The sequence below is a fragment of the Zea mays genome, chromosome 10, assembly GCF_902167145.1.
Source record: "Zea mays cultivar B73 chromosome 10, Zm-B73-REFERENCE-NAM-5.0, whole genome shotgun sequence".
In the NCBI taxonomy this organism is placed as follows: domain Eukaryota; kingdom Viridiplantae; phylum Streptophyta; class Magnoliopsida; order Poales; family Poaceae; genus Zea; species Zea mays.
Window position 1 is genome coordinate 7,270,113 of NC_050105.1, and position 14,703 is coordinate 7,284,815.

At 44.4% G+C, this 14,703-nt stretch overlaps 2 protein-coding genes across 4 annotated transcripts; both read left to right on the forward strand.

Moving 5' to 3' along the window:
• The first annotated feature begins 1,504 nt into the window (after nt 1-1,504).
• Nucleotides 1,505-3,123, forward strand: LOC100304291 (uncharacterized). Its single transcript, NM_001165733.1, has 2 exons — nt 1,505-1,764; nt 1,873-3,123. The coding sequence occupies exons 1-2, from the start codon at nt 1,762-1,764 to the stop codon at nt 3,109-3,111; spliced, it is 1,242 nt and encodes a 413-aa protein (NP_001159205.1). The 5' UTR covers nt 1,505-1,761; the 3' UTR covers nt 3,112-3,123.
• Nucleotides 3,124-5,306: 2,183 nt separating this feature from the next.
• On the forward strand, nt 5,307-10,593 carry LOC100382083 (putative F-box protein). 3 transcript variants are annotated; one of them, XR_559765.4, is made up of 4 exons: nt 5,307-5,535; nt 5,629-6,860; nt 7,800-7,951; nt 10,205-10,593. XR_559765.4 is itself a non-coding variant. In NM_001349035.1 (3 exons), exon 2 carries the CDS (start codon nt 5,631-5,633, stop codon nt 6,855-6,857), a length of 1,227 nt encoding a protein of 408 aa, NP_001335964.1. In that variant the 5' UTR covers nt 5,344-5,535; nt 5,629-5,630; the 3' UTR covers nt 6,858-6,860; nt 10,205-10,590. The 3 variants fall into 3 exon arrangements, 2 of the variants coding, with proteins under 2 accessions (XP_008662124.1, NP_001335964.1); NM_001349035.1 differs by lacking the exon at nt 7,800-7,951 and having other exon boundaries at nt 5,344-5,535; nt 10,205-10,590; XM_008663902.4 differs by lacking the exon at nt 7,800-7,951 and having other exon boundaries at nt 5,342-6,860.
• Nucleotides 10,594-14,703: the final 4,110 nt, after the last annotated feature.

Here is a 14,703-nt window from a genome sequence, read left to right on the forward strand (position 1 = left end):
TGAAGATGTTGAATGCTATATGTGAAGATGATTTATTGTTAGATACTATTTTTTGCCCAGTTTAAGTGTTATATGTAAAGATGTTATATGTTATATGTAAAGATGAGCTAGTATTGTTATATATGTGATGGCGTATGTTTTATGTATTAGCTTTTGGTAAATGTGTTATGGTTTAGTTATTGTTAAATGTGAATGTCCAATAGTTTATAGTTTAGTTATTGTTTCAAGATTCTTACCACGATGCAACTCATTCACAGCGGGAGACAATAAGCGATCGACGTCGTTCGGTTTCATTTCCTGTCCAAGATGGAATCCGTAGCTTAAGTAACTCCAGTTTTTCTAACTATCCGTTTGGACAAGACTCAATCTAGAATCCTTATGCATGGCAATGGCAACCGAGACAGGGACCACCAGACGAAGTGCCACCATTGATCATGTATGGGTATGGAAACTATGGACCCCTCCAACGCCATATTCAAATATATATCTACTAGGACCACAATTATTGTTTTCTCGCTAATGTATCTTTCCAACATGCCTGAGTATTATCGCTATGGCTCGAGCTAAACATGTGAATATTGTGAAATAAGTCGACCTATGTGTCGTTGCCTCGTTGAAGAGCTGTAAAAAAACTTATATTTAAATATTGCGAAGTTCGCTGGTTGTTTGTTACATGAGAACCGGAGTTTGTGGTTGCATATGTATGTTGTATGATATTTTGGTGAACACATATCGTGTGGTTCAATTAATATTTACTGTACAATACGAATTGAACAAACTATAAATAATTTCTGTCAAAATTTTCTTTTTTCTGTAAAAACTGGTTGGTTTCGCGGAAAATCTGCGGTTTAGAACGTTTTTTTGGTCGGATTTTCGTTGATAAACCGGTTTGAATTCAAATTGATTTGGTTTGGTCGAACCGACCGATTTTTACCAATTTCTACCGGTTTACCGACAAATTTTTACCAATTTCTACTGGTTTACCGACAGTGGAACGGTTTTATAACCGTGACTGGGTTCCGGTGCTTGCTTCTTCCAGATGGCTCTGGTGCTTGTTTCTTCTGTCATGGAACAAAGTGAACGATGAATATATGTGTTCTTGTTTTTTGACCCATCACCTCACATCACCTCACATCCTAGAGTACTAGGATCAATATCCATTGGCTTATCGGCTGCTGTAGCGGGCGACGCAACATAGGATAGCTGTTGTGGCCACGTGGTTGTTTTAAACATTTTATAGATTTGTTATTAGCAGTTTGTTGTAGTTTACAATTTTTTTAGGGAATTTTTTTACAACAATCCCAATAACAAGTTTTGGGGAATAGTATTTTTAGAAGCCTCTTGAGTTGCTCTTACTTGTGGTCCAGTTCGAGAGAGAGAGAGAGAGAGCGATGGTGGCTTTGATCATTATCTGTTCGTGCAACTTGCCTAGATTAATTATGCAATTGTGCTTGACCGTCTTGACCTTTGACTCTAATCAGGGAACCACTCCACCCAGCCAGAAGACGCAGCACAATAGCAACAGGCAGTTCACTTCCTTGTTCCTAACCCGCCGCCGCGCCGTTGACTTGAACGGCGCTGCTGCTTCCCTCCACCAAGAAGCTCAGCTCCCGACCGCGGCGATCGGCCGCGCGCGCCGCGACGTCTCGAAGCTCGGGTCTTCCGTTCGCCCATCGCAGGCTCCTCGTGCCGGCCGATCTACCACCGCTACCGAGGAAAGCGCGAGGCCGTCCGGCGCCGGCCGGAATCCACCACGATCCTATGGTAAGCAGAGAACATCCCACCCCCTTCATCTGTCGATCAGCCACACATCTCCGTTCCTCAATTGTTGCAACCAAACCGACGCGTTCCTGTTCCTCCTCCTCGACGAAGATCTATACCTTGGCACCAGCGATGGCGTCGTCGGCTTCCGCCGGGCAGGGGCAAGGCAGGCGCGTCGAGCCCGTCCGCGCCGCCACCGGCATGGGCGCTCTGCCCCTGGACGCCCTGTACGACATCCTGCTTCGCCTCCCGGCCAAGGAACTCTGCCGCCTCCGCTCGGTGTGCCGGCCGTGGCGCTCCCTGCTCTCCGACCCCGCGTTCGCCGCCGCCCACGCAGCACGCTACCCCGAGCCACTCATCATCGTCGGCTACAACTACAACGACAGTGCTCCCCCTCCAGAGAGCGACGAGCGTGACTGGACGAAACCAAGGAGGTACCAATGCGTCATCAGCGTGATGGATCTGACGGGACACGTGGTGAAGAACCTGCGCGTGGACGGCCACATCGCGAGCATGTCGCTCAGCCTCGCCTGCGTGAAGAGGACCGGAGACGGCAGCTGCCGGCTGGTGAACCCGGCCACGGGAGCCGTGCACCACGTGCCCGAAGAGGACCCGCCGTACGGCTACAGCGACAGGCTGTGCCCGTTTGGGCAGGTTGCCAGCACAAGGGAGTTCAAGGTGCTCCGGAAGGTTTCCTACTCGCTCAACGGCAACCCTCGTGTCCTCTACGAGATCTGCACCGTTGCCGGCACCGGCAGGAGCAATGCGCAGTGGAGGATGATTCAGGACCATCCGCACCGCATCGACATCGATTGGCGCGACAAGGCCAGCGTGGTCATCGACGGGGTTGTCTACTTCCTCAGCAAGAACTACGCGTCTTCTTCTTCTTCTGCTGGATCTGAGGAGCAAGACTGGATAGCGTCGTTCGACCTTGACGCAGAGAGGTGGAGGCCGAATATCAGGGGACCCCAAAGCCTTACCGTCGTCAACAATGGAAACGACAACGGGCTGGCTGTTGACGAGGAGCTTTCGTTAACCAACCTGAATGGCTCACTGGTTATCGTCCATCTCCAATCTCCTCCCTGCATGAACCTCTGGTATCTGCTGGACTCAGAGAAGGGCCTCTGGGTCAGGCAGTACAGCATTCAGGTTGAAGAATGGGACTGCAGCCTCTCGTGCTTCACTCCATTGATCGTGCTAGACGATGGGAGGATCGTCATACATGTCGAAGGGTCGGAGATGTTGGAGATCTATGACCCCAAAACCAACAAGTTGTCCAGCGTCGCCGACACGGGTGTCAGCAGCGCAGTTAGTGTGTACACAGGAACCTTGCTCAGCTTAGAGTGGTGAGGCTATCTATCTAGCTAGCTAGCTTGTGGGAACTGTCATTTAGGGGGTGTTTGGTTTTGTGGACTAAAGTTTAGCCCGGGTCACATCAAGCGTTTGACTTTCAAGTAGGAGTATGAAATATAAACCCAACCAACTGTACTAAATTCGTCTCACTTTTTAATCTTCGGCTGAGAAATTAGTTTTATAATCCGACTACATTTAATACCCCGAACGGAGGTTCAAACATTCGATGTGATAGGGGCTAAATTTTAGCAGGGGCAAACCAAACACCCCCTTAATTTACCTGTTCCGTCTGGTTTATGTGACAGGCATTGGCCTTCACAATTCCTATCGTCCTGGTCACTACGACTGTACGTGTTCTTGCTTCTTGTTTCTGTTGGCAAGGAGCTTTTGATCGAGCCGAAACATGCACGTTCGAAGGGTTAACCATTGCCTTTTGATCTAGATTTGCTGCCGTTGCTGGTTTCTGTTGACAAGCCTGACAAGGGCTCCTTCTCCGTTGTTGTCAACCACCATTAGCTTAGTTTTGTTTAGAGATTTCCGTTGACAACAAGCCAGTTTAGTGATTGTATGCAAGGTGAGCTCTTTTCTGTAGGCAAAACAGAGATTTGATTGTATTCTAATGACATGAGTGGAGTGGTAGCATGAACATATATCATCTTGTGAGTTGATCCGCAATTTGTATATCTTTAATGATAGAGAAGAGAGAGATCAATATCTTCTTGACTTGGTTCTGTTTGCTCTGCCCAAAAAGATCAGCTGTGGAAAGTCCATACTGTTGGATTAAAAGATAACAGAGCATCTTCAGGAGCCATATTTAAACTTACTTTCTAAGCCATTATTCAAAGAGCCATTTGATATAGATATTGGATTGGTATTTAAAAGTGTCGTCGAGAGTGTTTGTAAAATTCCATCTCTAGATCATTATTTTTTTGACGGCCAACGGAGGGCAGAGCGTCCCCACCTGATTGTAGTATCATAATTAGCAACGGCTCGAAATAGCACAAAGATTACAAAACAGTTTGGAGAGCTCAAGAGGCTAAAGGAACATGTTACACCACATATCGCCATTCTCTGGCTCAGACTCTTGGTCAGACGTCAGGGGCATGTGTCTGAGTGTGCTGCTATGAAATCTGTCATGAGCAAGGAGCCATGCAAACAACTTAACCTTCCGCGGGCACCCTATTCTACGAGAGACCGGTATGCACGTCCTGGATTAGTACCACCATGTCTAGCCAAGGGGGCAGTTGTGTCCTTATAAGGGCGGGCCTCCCTCCTCTCTCAGTCTAGGTTTTGAGAGCGAGGTGCCCGTATGAATAGGTTGTCGTGAGCGCATGAATGCTGGCGATTGTGGGCTTTGGACGGACTGGCCCAAAGGTGCGTTACAATTGGTATCGAAGCCCACATTGCCGCTGCTGACTGGGAGAGCTTTGAGTCTCTTAGGGGGGGTGGGATGTGAGAGACTGGTATGAACGCCCTATGTTAGTACCACCTCACCTAGCCAAAGGTTCTGTGAGAGATCGGTATGCACGCCTTGGATTAGTACCACCTCACCTAGCCAAGGGGGACTGTGATGCCCTTATAAGGGCGGGCCTCCCTCCTCAGTCTAGGTTTTGAGAGCGAGGTGTTTGTTTGAATAGGCACAGCGAGCGCATGAACGCTGGCGATGGTGGCCTTTGGGCGGATTGACCCAGAGGGTGCGTTACAATTGGTATCGAAGCCCACATTGCCGCTGCTGCCTGGGAGAGCTTTGAGCCTCTTAAAGGGTGAGATGTGAGAGACCGGTATGCACGCTCTGGGTTAGTACCACCCCGCCTAGCCAAGGGGGTCATGGTGCCCTTATAAGGACGGACCTCGCTTCTCTTTCAGCCTAGGTTTCAAGAGCGAGATGCCCGTCTGAATAGGCTGCCGCGAGCGCATGAACGCCGGACGCCGACGATGGTGGGCTTTAGGCGGACTGGTCCAGAGGGTACGTTATATAATTGTGTCAAACAAAAGTCGTGGAAGTTACTCCCATATGCAGTTAATTTTTTATAATATACTTTAAGTATAGTTTTAATTTTTTTATATTTTTTGTATTTTTTTAATAAGACAAGCTAGTTATAATTGATTTAAAAAGTCAAATGAATTATAAATTAGAAGAGAGCAAAGTTTGAAATATAAATGAGACATGGGCTAGTCACAAAAAACATCCTGATTTATGCACCGGGGCTCAGTTGCGCTGCAGGTCCACAGCCCAATAACATCTTGTCGTCGTCCCGACTCACCGCCGCCGTCATCATGAGTTCATGACTGGCCTACCGATCGCCGCACCAGGCCCTCGCGCGGGGCAATAGAACTATAGAAGTCCTCACCCCCTCCGACGACAGCGCCGATCGTTACGCCGCCGGTTAGTCCGGCACGTGAACTAACCACGATCTCCCCGTAAGCCGTTTGCGTCTTCTCCGATCGCGGAGATAACTTTTCTCCTCGATGTGCTTGCTCCTCACGAAGATCCCCTTTTCCTCCCTGTCCCAGCGATGGCGTCGTCGTTCAAGCCGCACGCCGCACCGAAGAGGCGCGCCCTCGCCACGTTCAACATCGGGGCTCTGCCCCTGGACCTCCTCGTGTACGAGATTCTGCTGCGCCTCCCCGCCAAGCTCCTCTGCCGACTGCGCACGGTGTGCCGGTTGTGGCGGTCCATCCTCTCTGACCCGCACTTCGCCGCGGCCCACGCCATGCGGCACCCGGGGCCGCTCATCATCGCCGCCATCGATGAGAGACCCGACGTGCACGTCAACATCATGGATCTGTCAGGGCAAATCTTAAAGCAGGTGCGCGGCGTGCCGGGTCAGAGAGTCGTGAGCACGGCCCTTGACCTCGTCTTTGTCAAGAAAACCGATAGCAGCAGCAGCAGCTACCGATTCTGCAACCCGTTTAGCGGAGACGTGCATTACTTACCAGATCAATTGCTCAACCCAGCAACTGGAGCTGTGTATCAAATACCAAACAGCTTCGCCGAAGAACACATAGATTTCACATCGAGCTTTATTTCACAGTCCAGATATCTGTTTGGTCAGGTTAGCAGCACAGGGGAATACAAGGTGTTCCGGAAGCTTTACCATCTTTCCGTTCAGTTTGGAGGCAGGCAGCTGCTCGAGATCTGCACAGTCAACGGTAGCAACCACACAGGGTGGAGGGCAGTCACGCCCCTCGAAAAAAACATTCAGTTTGGTGTGTTCACCAGTGTGGTAATTAATGGAATCATCTACTCCCAATGTTTTGATCCGCACCATTCTATCACTTATGATTGTCGAGCTACTGAGGAAGACTTGATAATTACATTTGACATTGAGACTGAGAAATGGGGGCCATTTATGCGAGGACCCCCCATCAGCTTTTCTGATGCTGCTGCTCAGGTGTTCAATGACCTTCGGCTTCCACCTATAAAGCAGCTAACATTAGCCAATCTGAATGGCTCTTTAGCTGTTGTGCATGGCCCAGCTCCCAGTATGGACATTTGGATTCTGATGGACTCTGGTAAGGGTCTCTGGGTCAAACAATACATCATACAGTTCAAAGAGTATGCCAGTTTTCAATATGTGCATCCATTGGTGGTATTACGTGACGGAAGGGTGGTCCTATATAAAGAAGACATGCAGCTTTTACAGATCTATGACCCAAGAACTAACACACTCACAGATTCCGTGGAGGTGTGCCATTTTTCTGCAGTTGCTTTGTTTGGAGGAAATCTACTGAGTTTATAATATGTGAGTATTATAATGATGCGAGTATTCTATTGAACTTATTTTTTATTTGTTCAGGTCTACTGTTCTGGTTTTTATTGGTCTATATGTAACTTCATTAATACATGTTATTTCTTCCATTAACATTCCATCATGATTATTTATCATTTGCCTACGGAAAGAAGTAGTCTACCAATAAGTCATGCGTGCATCATGCTTAGAAAGTACTCAGCCTAAAGGTGCTCTCTGTATAAGGAGGTGTTTGATTTCAGGGACTAAAGTTTAGTATATGTCACATCAAATATTTTAATGTTAAATATGAGTATTAAATAAAGTCTAGTTACAAAAATAATTATATAGGTAAAGACTAAACGATAAGACAAAAAATTTAAGACTAATTAATCCATGATTAGCAAATATTTAATGTAGCATCACATTAGCAAATCATAAAATAATTAGACTTAATAGATTCGTCTTGTCGTTTAGTTTTTATCTATATAATTAGTTTTGTAGTTAAATTATATTTAATACTTTTAAGGCTGTTTGCATCATTCTACCCATAGTTTATTCAAAACACTATTTTGCATGTTCTGCACTGTTCGCAGAGTGTAGTTTGAATATAAGTATGAGCATGAGTAAGCTGCTGCAGATAGTCTAACTAACATCTTAACATTTGTGATAGGTGCTAAACTTTAGCAGAGGGAAACGAACGGGCCCTAAATTTGTAATGTTTCTGATTAATGTTCTTAAAGATCACAAAAAAAATCACATCCCTTTTTTGTGTCAGTATGACACTTAAAGATGTGCTCCCTCCATTCTAAATCATAAGTTCATTTATACTCATGACTCAAGTTGGCTAATTTTTACTGACAAACTTCAAAAGAAAAACCCTTCGAAATTTTTTGAGTCGTCTCTAAACTCTTTTCTTTATCTCATCTCGAACAAATTGACTTCCTGGGGAAGTACTATACGGCACGGCACCTTCGGCGAGGACTCAACTCAACAGAGAATGATTTGACAAACATTGATCCGCCAGCTCAACTCTGAAAAAGAAAAGAGGAGAATCTCTCTAGCTTGTGGAATCACTTCCCTGGATGCTTAGATAGCTCGAGAAAGTGCGCCACTTCTCCCTGAGAATCTAATCTTTTCTAAATACATTGTTTTTTATATTTAGGGTACAACTATGTATCTTAAAAAGACAAATGCCTTATAATTTGGAATGGAGGGAGTATGATCAAACATCCTTCTTCTAATGTTGTTTTTTTCTTTTCATGAAAGAACGGCACAAGACTGTCAATTTCATTGAATAAAAAATTGTTGAAATGGGCCTTTTGAGTTTGAAATTGTCACAAACTTGAATGAATAGTTGTAAAGGGTCTATTAAATTTAGAAGATTGTGTATTGACAAATTATTGACTGAAACAGTGTACTCGTGAATGAGGATACTCCATCTTTTAGGCCTGTTTGTAAGTAAAGTATTTGTATAGTTTCTACATAATACCATGGTTTATAGGAATACCGGAGTATTTTATGTCATACGGTGTTTGGTTGCAATCCTAAAAACTATGTTTTCAAAACCATGGTAATATAAAAAACTCAACCTGCGGGGGTAAGACCGGCCCACGGTATTATATTAAGAAGAACACCTTCTCACGCAGGTCAAGAAAACCCATAAACCTCTGGTCTACCCATACACAGTGGCACCGTAGCCCATGTAAGAACGAACACAACTGGGGTCGGGTCTTAGACCTGTGCTTTGGCGTGGAACCCACAGCCTGAAAATTCGCTCCCACGGCGAGTCGAACCCAAGACCTGAGGGATGCTAATCAAACGACCTAACCAACTCGTCTAGAGGCCCTTTCGCAAACCATGGTATTCTAGATACTATGGTATTTTTGGAGTAATGGGAACGCCATTCCAATCCATATTATAAAGATTTCATGGTATGGCTAGCTTTATCTAAATATCATGGTTTACAATGTTGCATTTAAACAATGTTTCTCAAAACTATGGTATTTTTTAAATTGGCCAAAACTATTATATTGTCAATAACAATTGTAAAGTATAGTATTGTAAAACTAAGGTTTTTAGAAACATTATTGCCAAACAGGCCCTTAGTTTCGTTGTGGAGCCTTTAAGACTATCTTCAACAGCTTACTCATCCGAACAGTGTAATCTACAGTGCAAAATAATATTTTGTGTGACCATATGAGTGAACTGCTGGACACGGTCTAACAATACTATTTCACTGAACTTGCTGTTTTACTTGAAAGCTCTCGAGTAGGGAACCCACATATTTTCAGTAATATATTTGCATATTTGACATCCCTTTTCCTCTGTTCCATGTTCAGATTTTTGTCGCTGGGCATAATTTATGGCAAACTGCATTCTTACCGACATAAGCTGCAAATGTAAAGCTTAGGACACTAGTAGCTTAGCTAATAATAGGATAGAACTCCCAAATCTATTTTGGTAAGAACAGACCGGGTAGCTGATCGATTGAGATTTGAAGTGTTTATCTTCTTGTTGGTCAAGGTCAACTCGACTTTGAGCTGAACACCATCAGCTAGAGGAAGAAATTAAGAGTTCTGTACCAAGACTTAATCTGGGATTCATATATGCCACAGAGCAGATTTGCATCGTTTTTGTTTGATTCTATTTGGCATTAAAATAAGAAAGCAAGGAAATTATATTTCTTTGATAACACTCTTCCATTATTTTCCCCACTTTTCACTTGTTTATTTCAGGTTTTACCAGGGCTGAGTATTTATGGCCAAAATCATATACAGACTGAATTCTGCCAAAATCTTTTTATTCTCTTATCCAGAAGACTCAAACTGTGATGGCTCCTCTCATGAGCAGCTATGCCTTACAAAATAGTGAAAAATTCTTATTTGGCCCTGATTGGAACTTGCTTTTCTTCTTTGGTCCTGAAACAAATCTGCTGCCTCTAATGTCTTGAAGTGATACATGAAATGACCAATTTATCCCCGAGACATTATGAAAAACCAAAGGATAGCCAGGCATAATACCAGCATAATTTTGAGCACTCTTTGATCCCAATTTTCATAACAACATATTTTAAGCACTTTCTGATAGGAATGCAACATGCAGATCTCCAACATTACAGTAAAAATGATGTCAACTTGATCATGGCACACAATTTAAACAAGTTCATCGTCCTAAAAATTCAAAAGGAACACAAGACATAATTAACGTAGTGTTCGATACATACATCAGTTTGACAGTGCATTAGATCGACACGTACATCAATTTCATATTAAAAGTCGACATTCCACATGGAATTAAAATGAAGGCACATGAAACTCATGAACTGATCCTCATTTTGCTTCTTGTGCTCATTGCAGGTCTTGCAGGATCGCATCTATTGCTTCTTGTGCTCATCGCAGGGCTGTCTAGTATCAGTGGTGGCAATATCTTTAGCTATATTCTTTCTCTTTGTCTTGGCCTTGACCTTCACAGCTTTAGATGCTGGTGCTGCACCACTTGTGTGCTCTGTAGATGTTCAGGTTGATTTGAGCCTTCTTTGGATCTGTAAAAATGCATTCATTTTAGTTAAACTTCGAGAGTTATACCGTTTAGTACCAACAATTTATTGATTTAAAACTGTGAGAAAATTAGATCTACTCATAAGCCAATTTTTATGTGAATTTTCATGCATTTGACAAAATCAGATATGTTTACAGGATGTTTCCCTACAAGCGAAAATATTAAATCAGGGTCATTTGCCTTTAAATTTCTTGTCTTCATTGGTACTGAACATACAGACTTTATTACCTCAGTGCTGCTAGAGCTCTCATGTCTTTTAGATTACCCTTTTTACATGTATGCCAGTGATGCCCAACATCCAAACAAATAGGACACTTGTGCTGTCTTTTTTCTTCTTCTTCTTGTTCTTGTCAGTGTATCCTCTGAACATTTGGTTCCTTCTACCAGAAGTGTGTTTTAAGAGTGGAGGATACATGAAAAATCCATGGGTCGCTTTAGGGCCCGTTTGGATCCTTCTGGCTTATTGTTTACCAGTAGCTAATAATTAGCCACGATATGTTTGGAGACTTGGCTAATAGATGTCTTTTTGTCTTTATTTGATCTATTAGCACATATTAGCAAGGTCAAATGACTAATGGGCAAACAGTTTTTCAGTCCTCCGGATAATAATTAGCCAATTTGTTAGCCAGTTTAAAGATTAAGGTGCTAAAATTAGTCAGCGAACAGTTTGCCACAAGGATCCAAACAAACAGGCCTTTAGACCATTGAGTCTTGTCGGGCATAGCAGGGATTAAGTGAGCATACGCTACTCTAAATTTGTCAGTAGAGTAATACGGGTCCACATAGCTATCTTGTAGCTATCTTGAGCTACATTGCCAAGTGCTGCCATGAATGCTATGTGTTGACGCCTTTTCGGAGCGCCAAACACTCAACAAGAACCGTGGCGGTGCCCTCTGCACAGGGGCGGACGGTCCGCGCGCAGGGGCCGGACGGTCCGCGGCCTGGTGCGAGGCGCGGTGGTGCTCTCTGCGCAAGGGCGGACTGTCCGCGGCCTGGGGCCGGACGGTCCGCGGCCTGGTGCGCGGCTGGGACTTCTGCCTGACGGCCGGACGGTCCGCGCCCTGGGGCCGGACGGTCCGCACGTACGCAGGGACGGCGGAAGATCGCCGACGGCGCCTGGATCTCGCTCCCGGGAGGGACCCCGTCGGGGAGTAGAGATCCTAGGTGGTGTCTAGGCTCGGGCAGGCCGACCTAGACTCCTCTAATCGACGTAGAGTCGAGGAGAGGCGGAGGATTTGGGGATCGAGTGGCTAAACCTAAACTAGACTAGAACTACTCCTAGGATAAAATGCGAGTAAAAGTTGTATTGATTCGATTGTTGATGATCACAAATCGGCCGTAGACCTCTATATTTATAGAGGAGGGGGGCTGGACCCTTTACACAACTGATTCCGAGCTAATCCCGCGAATATAGCTAACAATCGTAGCACAAAACTCGGAACCCTAAACTGCTCTGCGCATGCGCGGACCGTCCGGCCCACAGGCGCGGACTGTCCGGACGTCCGGCCTCAGGGCCGGACCGTCCGCCGGCTCAAAAGCGGGCTCAACATATGCCCCCCTGCCTTTTGGTGGAGCTGAGCAAACCAAAAGCAACTAACTCGATGTGATTACATCGGTTCTCTTAGGCATCTTGCCACATACTAGGATGGTACTGTTTGAGGAAACGCCCATTCAAAGCCTTAGGCAAATCCTTGCCTTGTAATGTTTGTAGCAAATAGGCGTTGCCAGACATCACCTGTCTTACTTTATAAGGACCCTCCCAGCTTGGCGACCATTTCCCAAACTTCCGGTCTTTATTCCTTAGAGGCAGAATGGTCTTCCACACGAGGTCCCCTACTTGAAATGATTTTGCTTTGACCTTCTTGTTGTAGGCCCTGGCTACCATGATCTTGTCCTTTTCTATTGCCTCCAAAGCTATCATCCTCTTGTCGGTCACTTCATCAATATTATCCATCATTGCATTATAATAGTCAGTAACAGTTAGATCATTTTGTCTGGCAAACCTGACAGCATTCAAACTTATTTCCACAGGCAACACTGCTTCCTGCCCATAGACAAGCTCAAAAGGAGATACTTTAGTAGCTCTATGTCTAGATATTCTATGAGCCCATAAAGCTTCAGACAAAATCTTATGCCAATGTTTAGGATTATCAGATATCTTCTTTTTTATTAAATTAATCAATGTCCTATTACTAGACTCGGCCTGTCCATTGGCCTGAGCATAATATGGAGATGAATTAAGTAGCTTAATCCTGTATGATTCGGCAAATTCACGTACCTCCTTTGACATAAAAGAAGTACCTTGATCTGTAGTCAAGGTCTGGGGAATGCCGAATCTATGAATAATATGCTCAGTTATGAACTCAATTACCTCCTTGTGTGTCATGTTCTTCAGAGCAACGGCTTCAGTCCATTTGGTGAAATAGTCAGTGGCAACTAACACAAACCGATGCCCCTTTGATGATGAAGGATGAATTTCTCCAATAAAGTCTAATCCCCATCCTCTGAAAGGCCAAGGCTTGATGATAGGATGTAATTCAGCTGCAGGGACCAACTGTAGGTCGCCGAATTTTTGACACACCTGGCAACCCTTGTAGTACTTGAAACAATCAGCTATCATGTTAGGCCAATAAAAACCAGATCTTCGCAACAGCCATTTCATCTTTGGAGCCGATTGGTGGGTACCACAAATTCCTTCATGTACTTCGGCCATGGCCAATATAGCATCATCTGGGCCCAAGCACTTAAGCAGGACGTCGTTGACTGTTCGGCGGTAGAGTTCATCGCTCATCAAAACATACTTGAAAGCTGTTCGCCGAATGTTCTTATCTGTCCTGATATTGGGATTTCGCAAATAATTAAGTATAGGTGTCCTCCAATCACTTGCATCGGCTTCATTGTCAGCCGAATCAATTAAGAGAATATTTCTGGTAACTCCGGACGGTCCGGCGTCACCACGCGGACGGTCCGCGACCTGGGAATTTGGCTCTGCACCGGTTATCAGACTTTCAGTTTTGTGAAATCTCCTTCTCTTTATCCGATAACCTGATGCATCTTGTGCCAAATCATTAGCTCTATGATTCTCAACTCTAGAGATATGCCGAATACTGAATTCGTCAAAAGAATGGATTATGCTCCAACATTTCTCAAGGTAACTATTTAGAGTACCATCAAAACATTGATATTCTTCTACCACTTGTTGGACAACCAGCTGAGAATCACCAAATACCATCACATGTTTTACTCCCATATCATTTAAAAGTTCTAAACCGAATAGGAGGGCCTCATATTCAGCTTGATTATTAGTGCAATAAGTTTTCAATCGGCTGGAGAAGTCAAAGGAGACATTACTTGGTGAAACAAGCACAATGCCAATTCCTTGCCCTTCATTGCAAACCGATCCATCAAAATATAAAGTCCAAGGAGTAATAGTGAGGTATGACACGTCTATTTCATGAATATCATTAACCCGATGTTCTACAATAAAATCCGCTACGACTTGGCCTTTCATAGATTTCAATGGTTCATAGGCCAAGTCATATTCTATGAGTGCATAAGCCCACTTACCAATTCTACCACTCATAATTGGGTTATGCAACATGTATTTGATTACATCGGCTTGACCAAAAACAGTGCAATGACTAGACAGTAAATAACATCTACATTTGGTGCATGCATAAAACAAGCATAAGCATAACTTTTCAATAAAAGTGTACCTTGTTTCAGCATCCACCAACCTTCGGCTTAGATATGTCACCACATGCTCCTTTCCCTCAGTTTCTTGTGTCAGAACAGCCCCAATTACCTTGTCTTCAGCTGCAATGTATAATCTGAATGGCGCTCCTACTTGTGGTGCTTTTAACACGGGAGCTGAAGACAAGTATTTTTTAATGAGATCAAATGCTTCCTGCTGCTCTGCCCCCCAAGTGAATTCAGCATCATTCTTAAGCCGAAGGATAGGGGTGAAGACATCAATCTTTCCGGCTAGGTTAGAAATAAACCTTCGCAAATAATTCACCTTGCCGAGAAACCTCTGCACTTCGACCTTACAAGTCGGAGGCCCCACATTCCGAATAGACTTGATTCGGTCAGGGTCTATTTCTATACCATGTTCATGGATGACAAATCCTAAAAACTTACCAGCCGACACTCCAAAAGCACATTTACGTGGGTTCATTTTCAAACCATACCGACGCATTTTATCGAAGGCTTTGCGCAAATCAGCTATATGAGAACTAAACTCAGCCGATTTGACTACAATATCATCAATGTAGACTTCCATAGTGTTTCCTAACAA

What these genes read in the sequence shown, in the direction of transcription:
- LOC100382083 (XM_008663902.4), top strand. Translation starts at nt 5,631, where the DNA reads ATGGCGTCGTCGTTCAAGCCGCACGCCGCACCGAAGAGGCGCGCCCTC.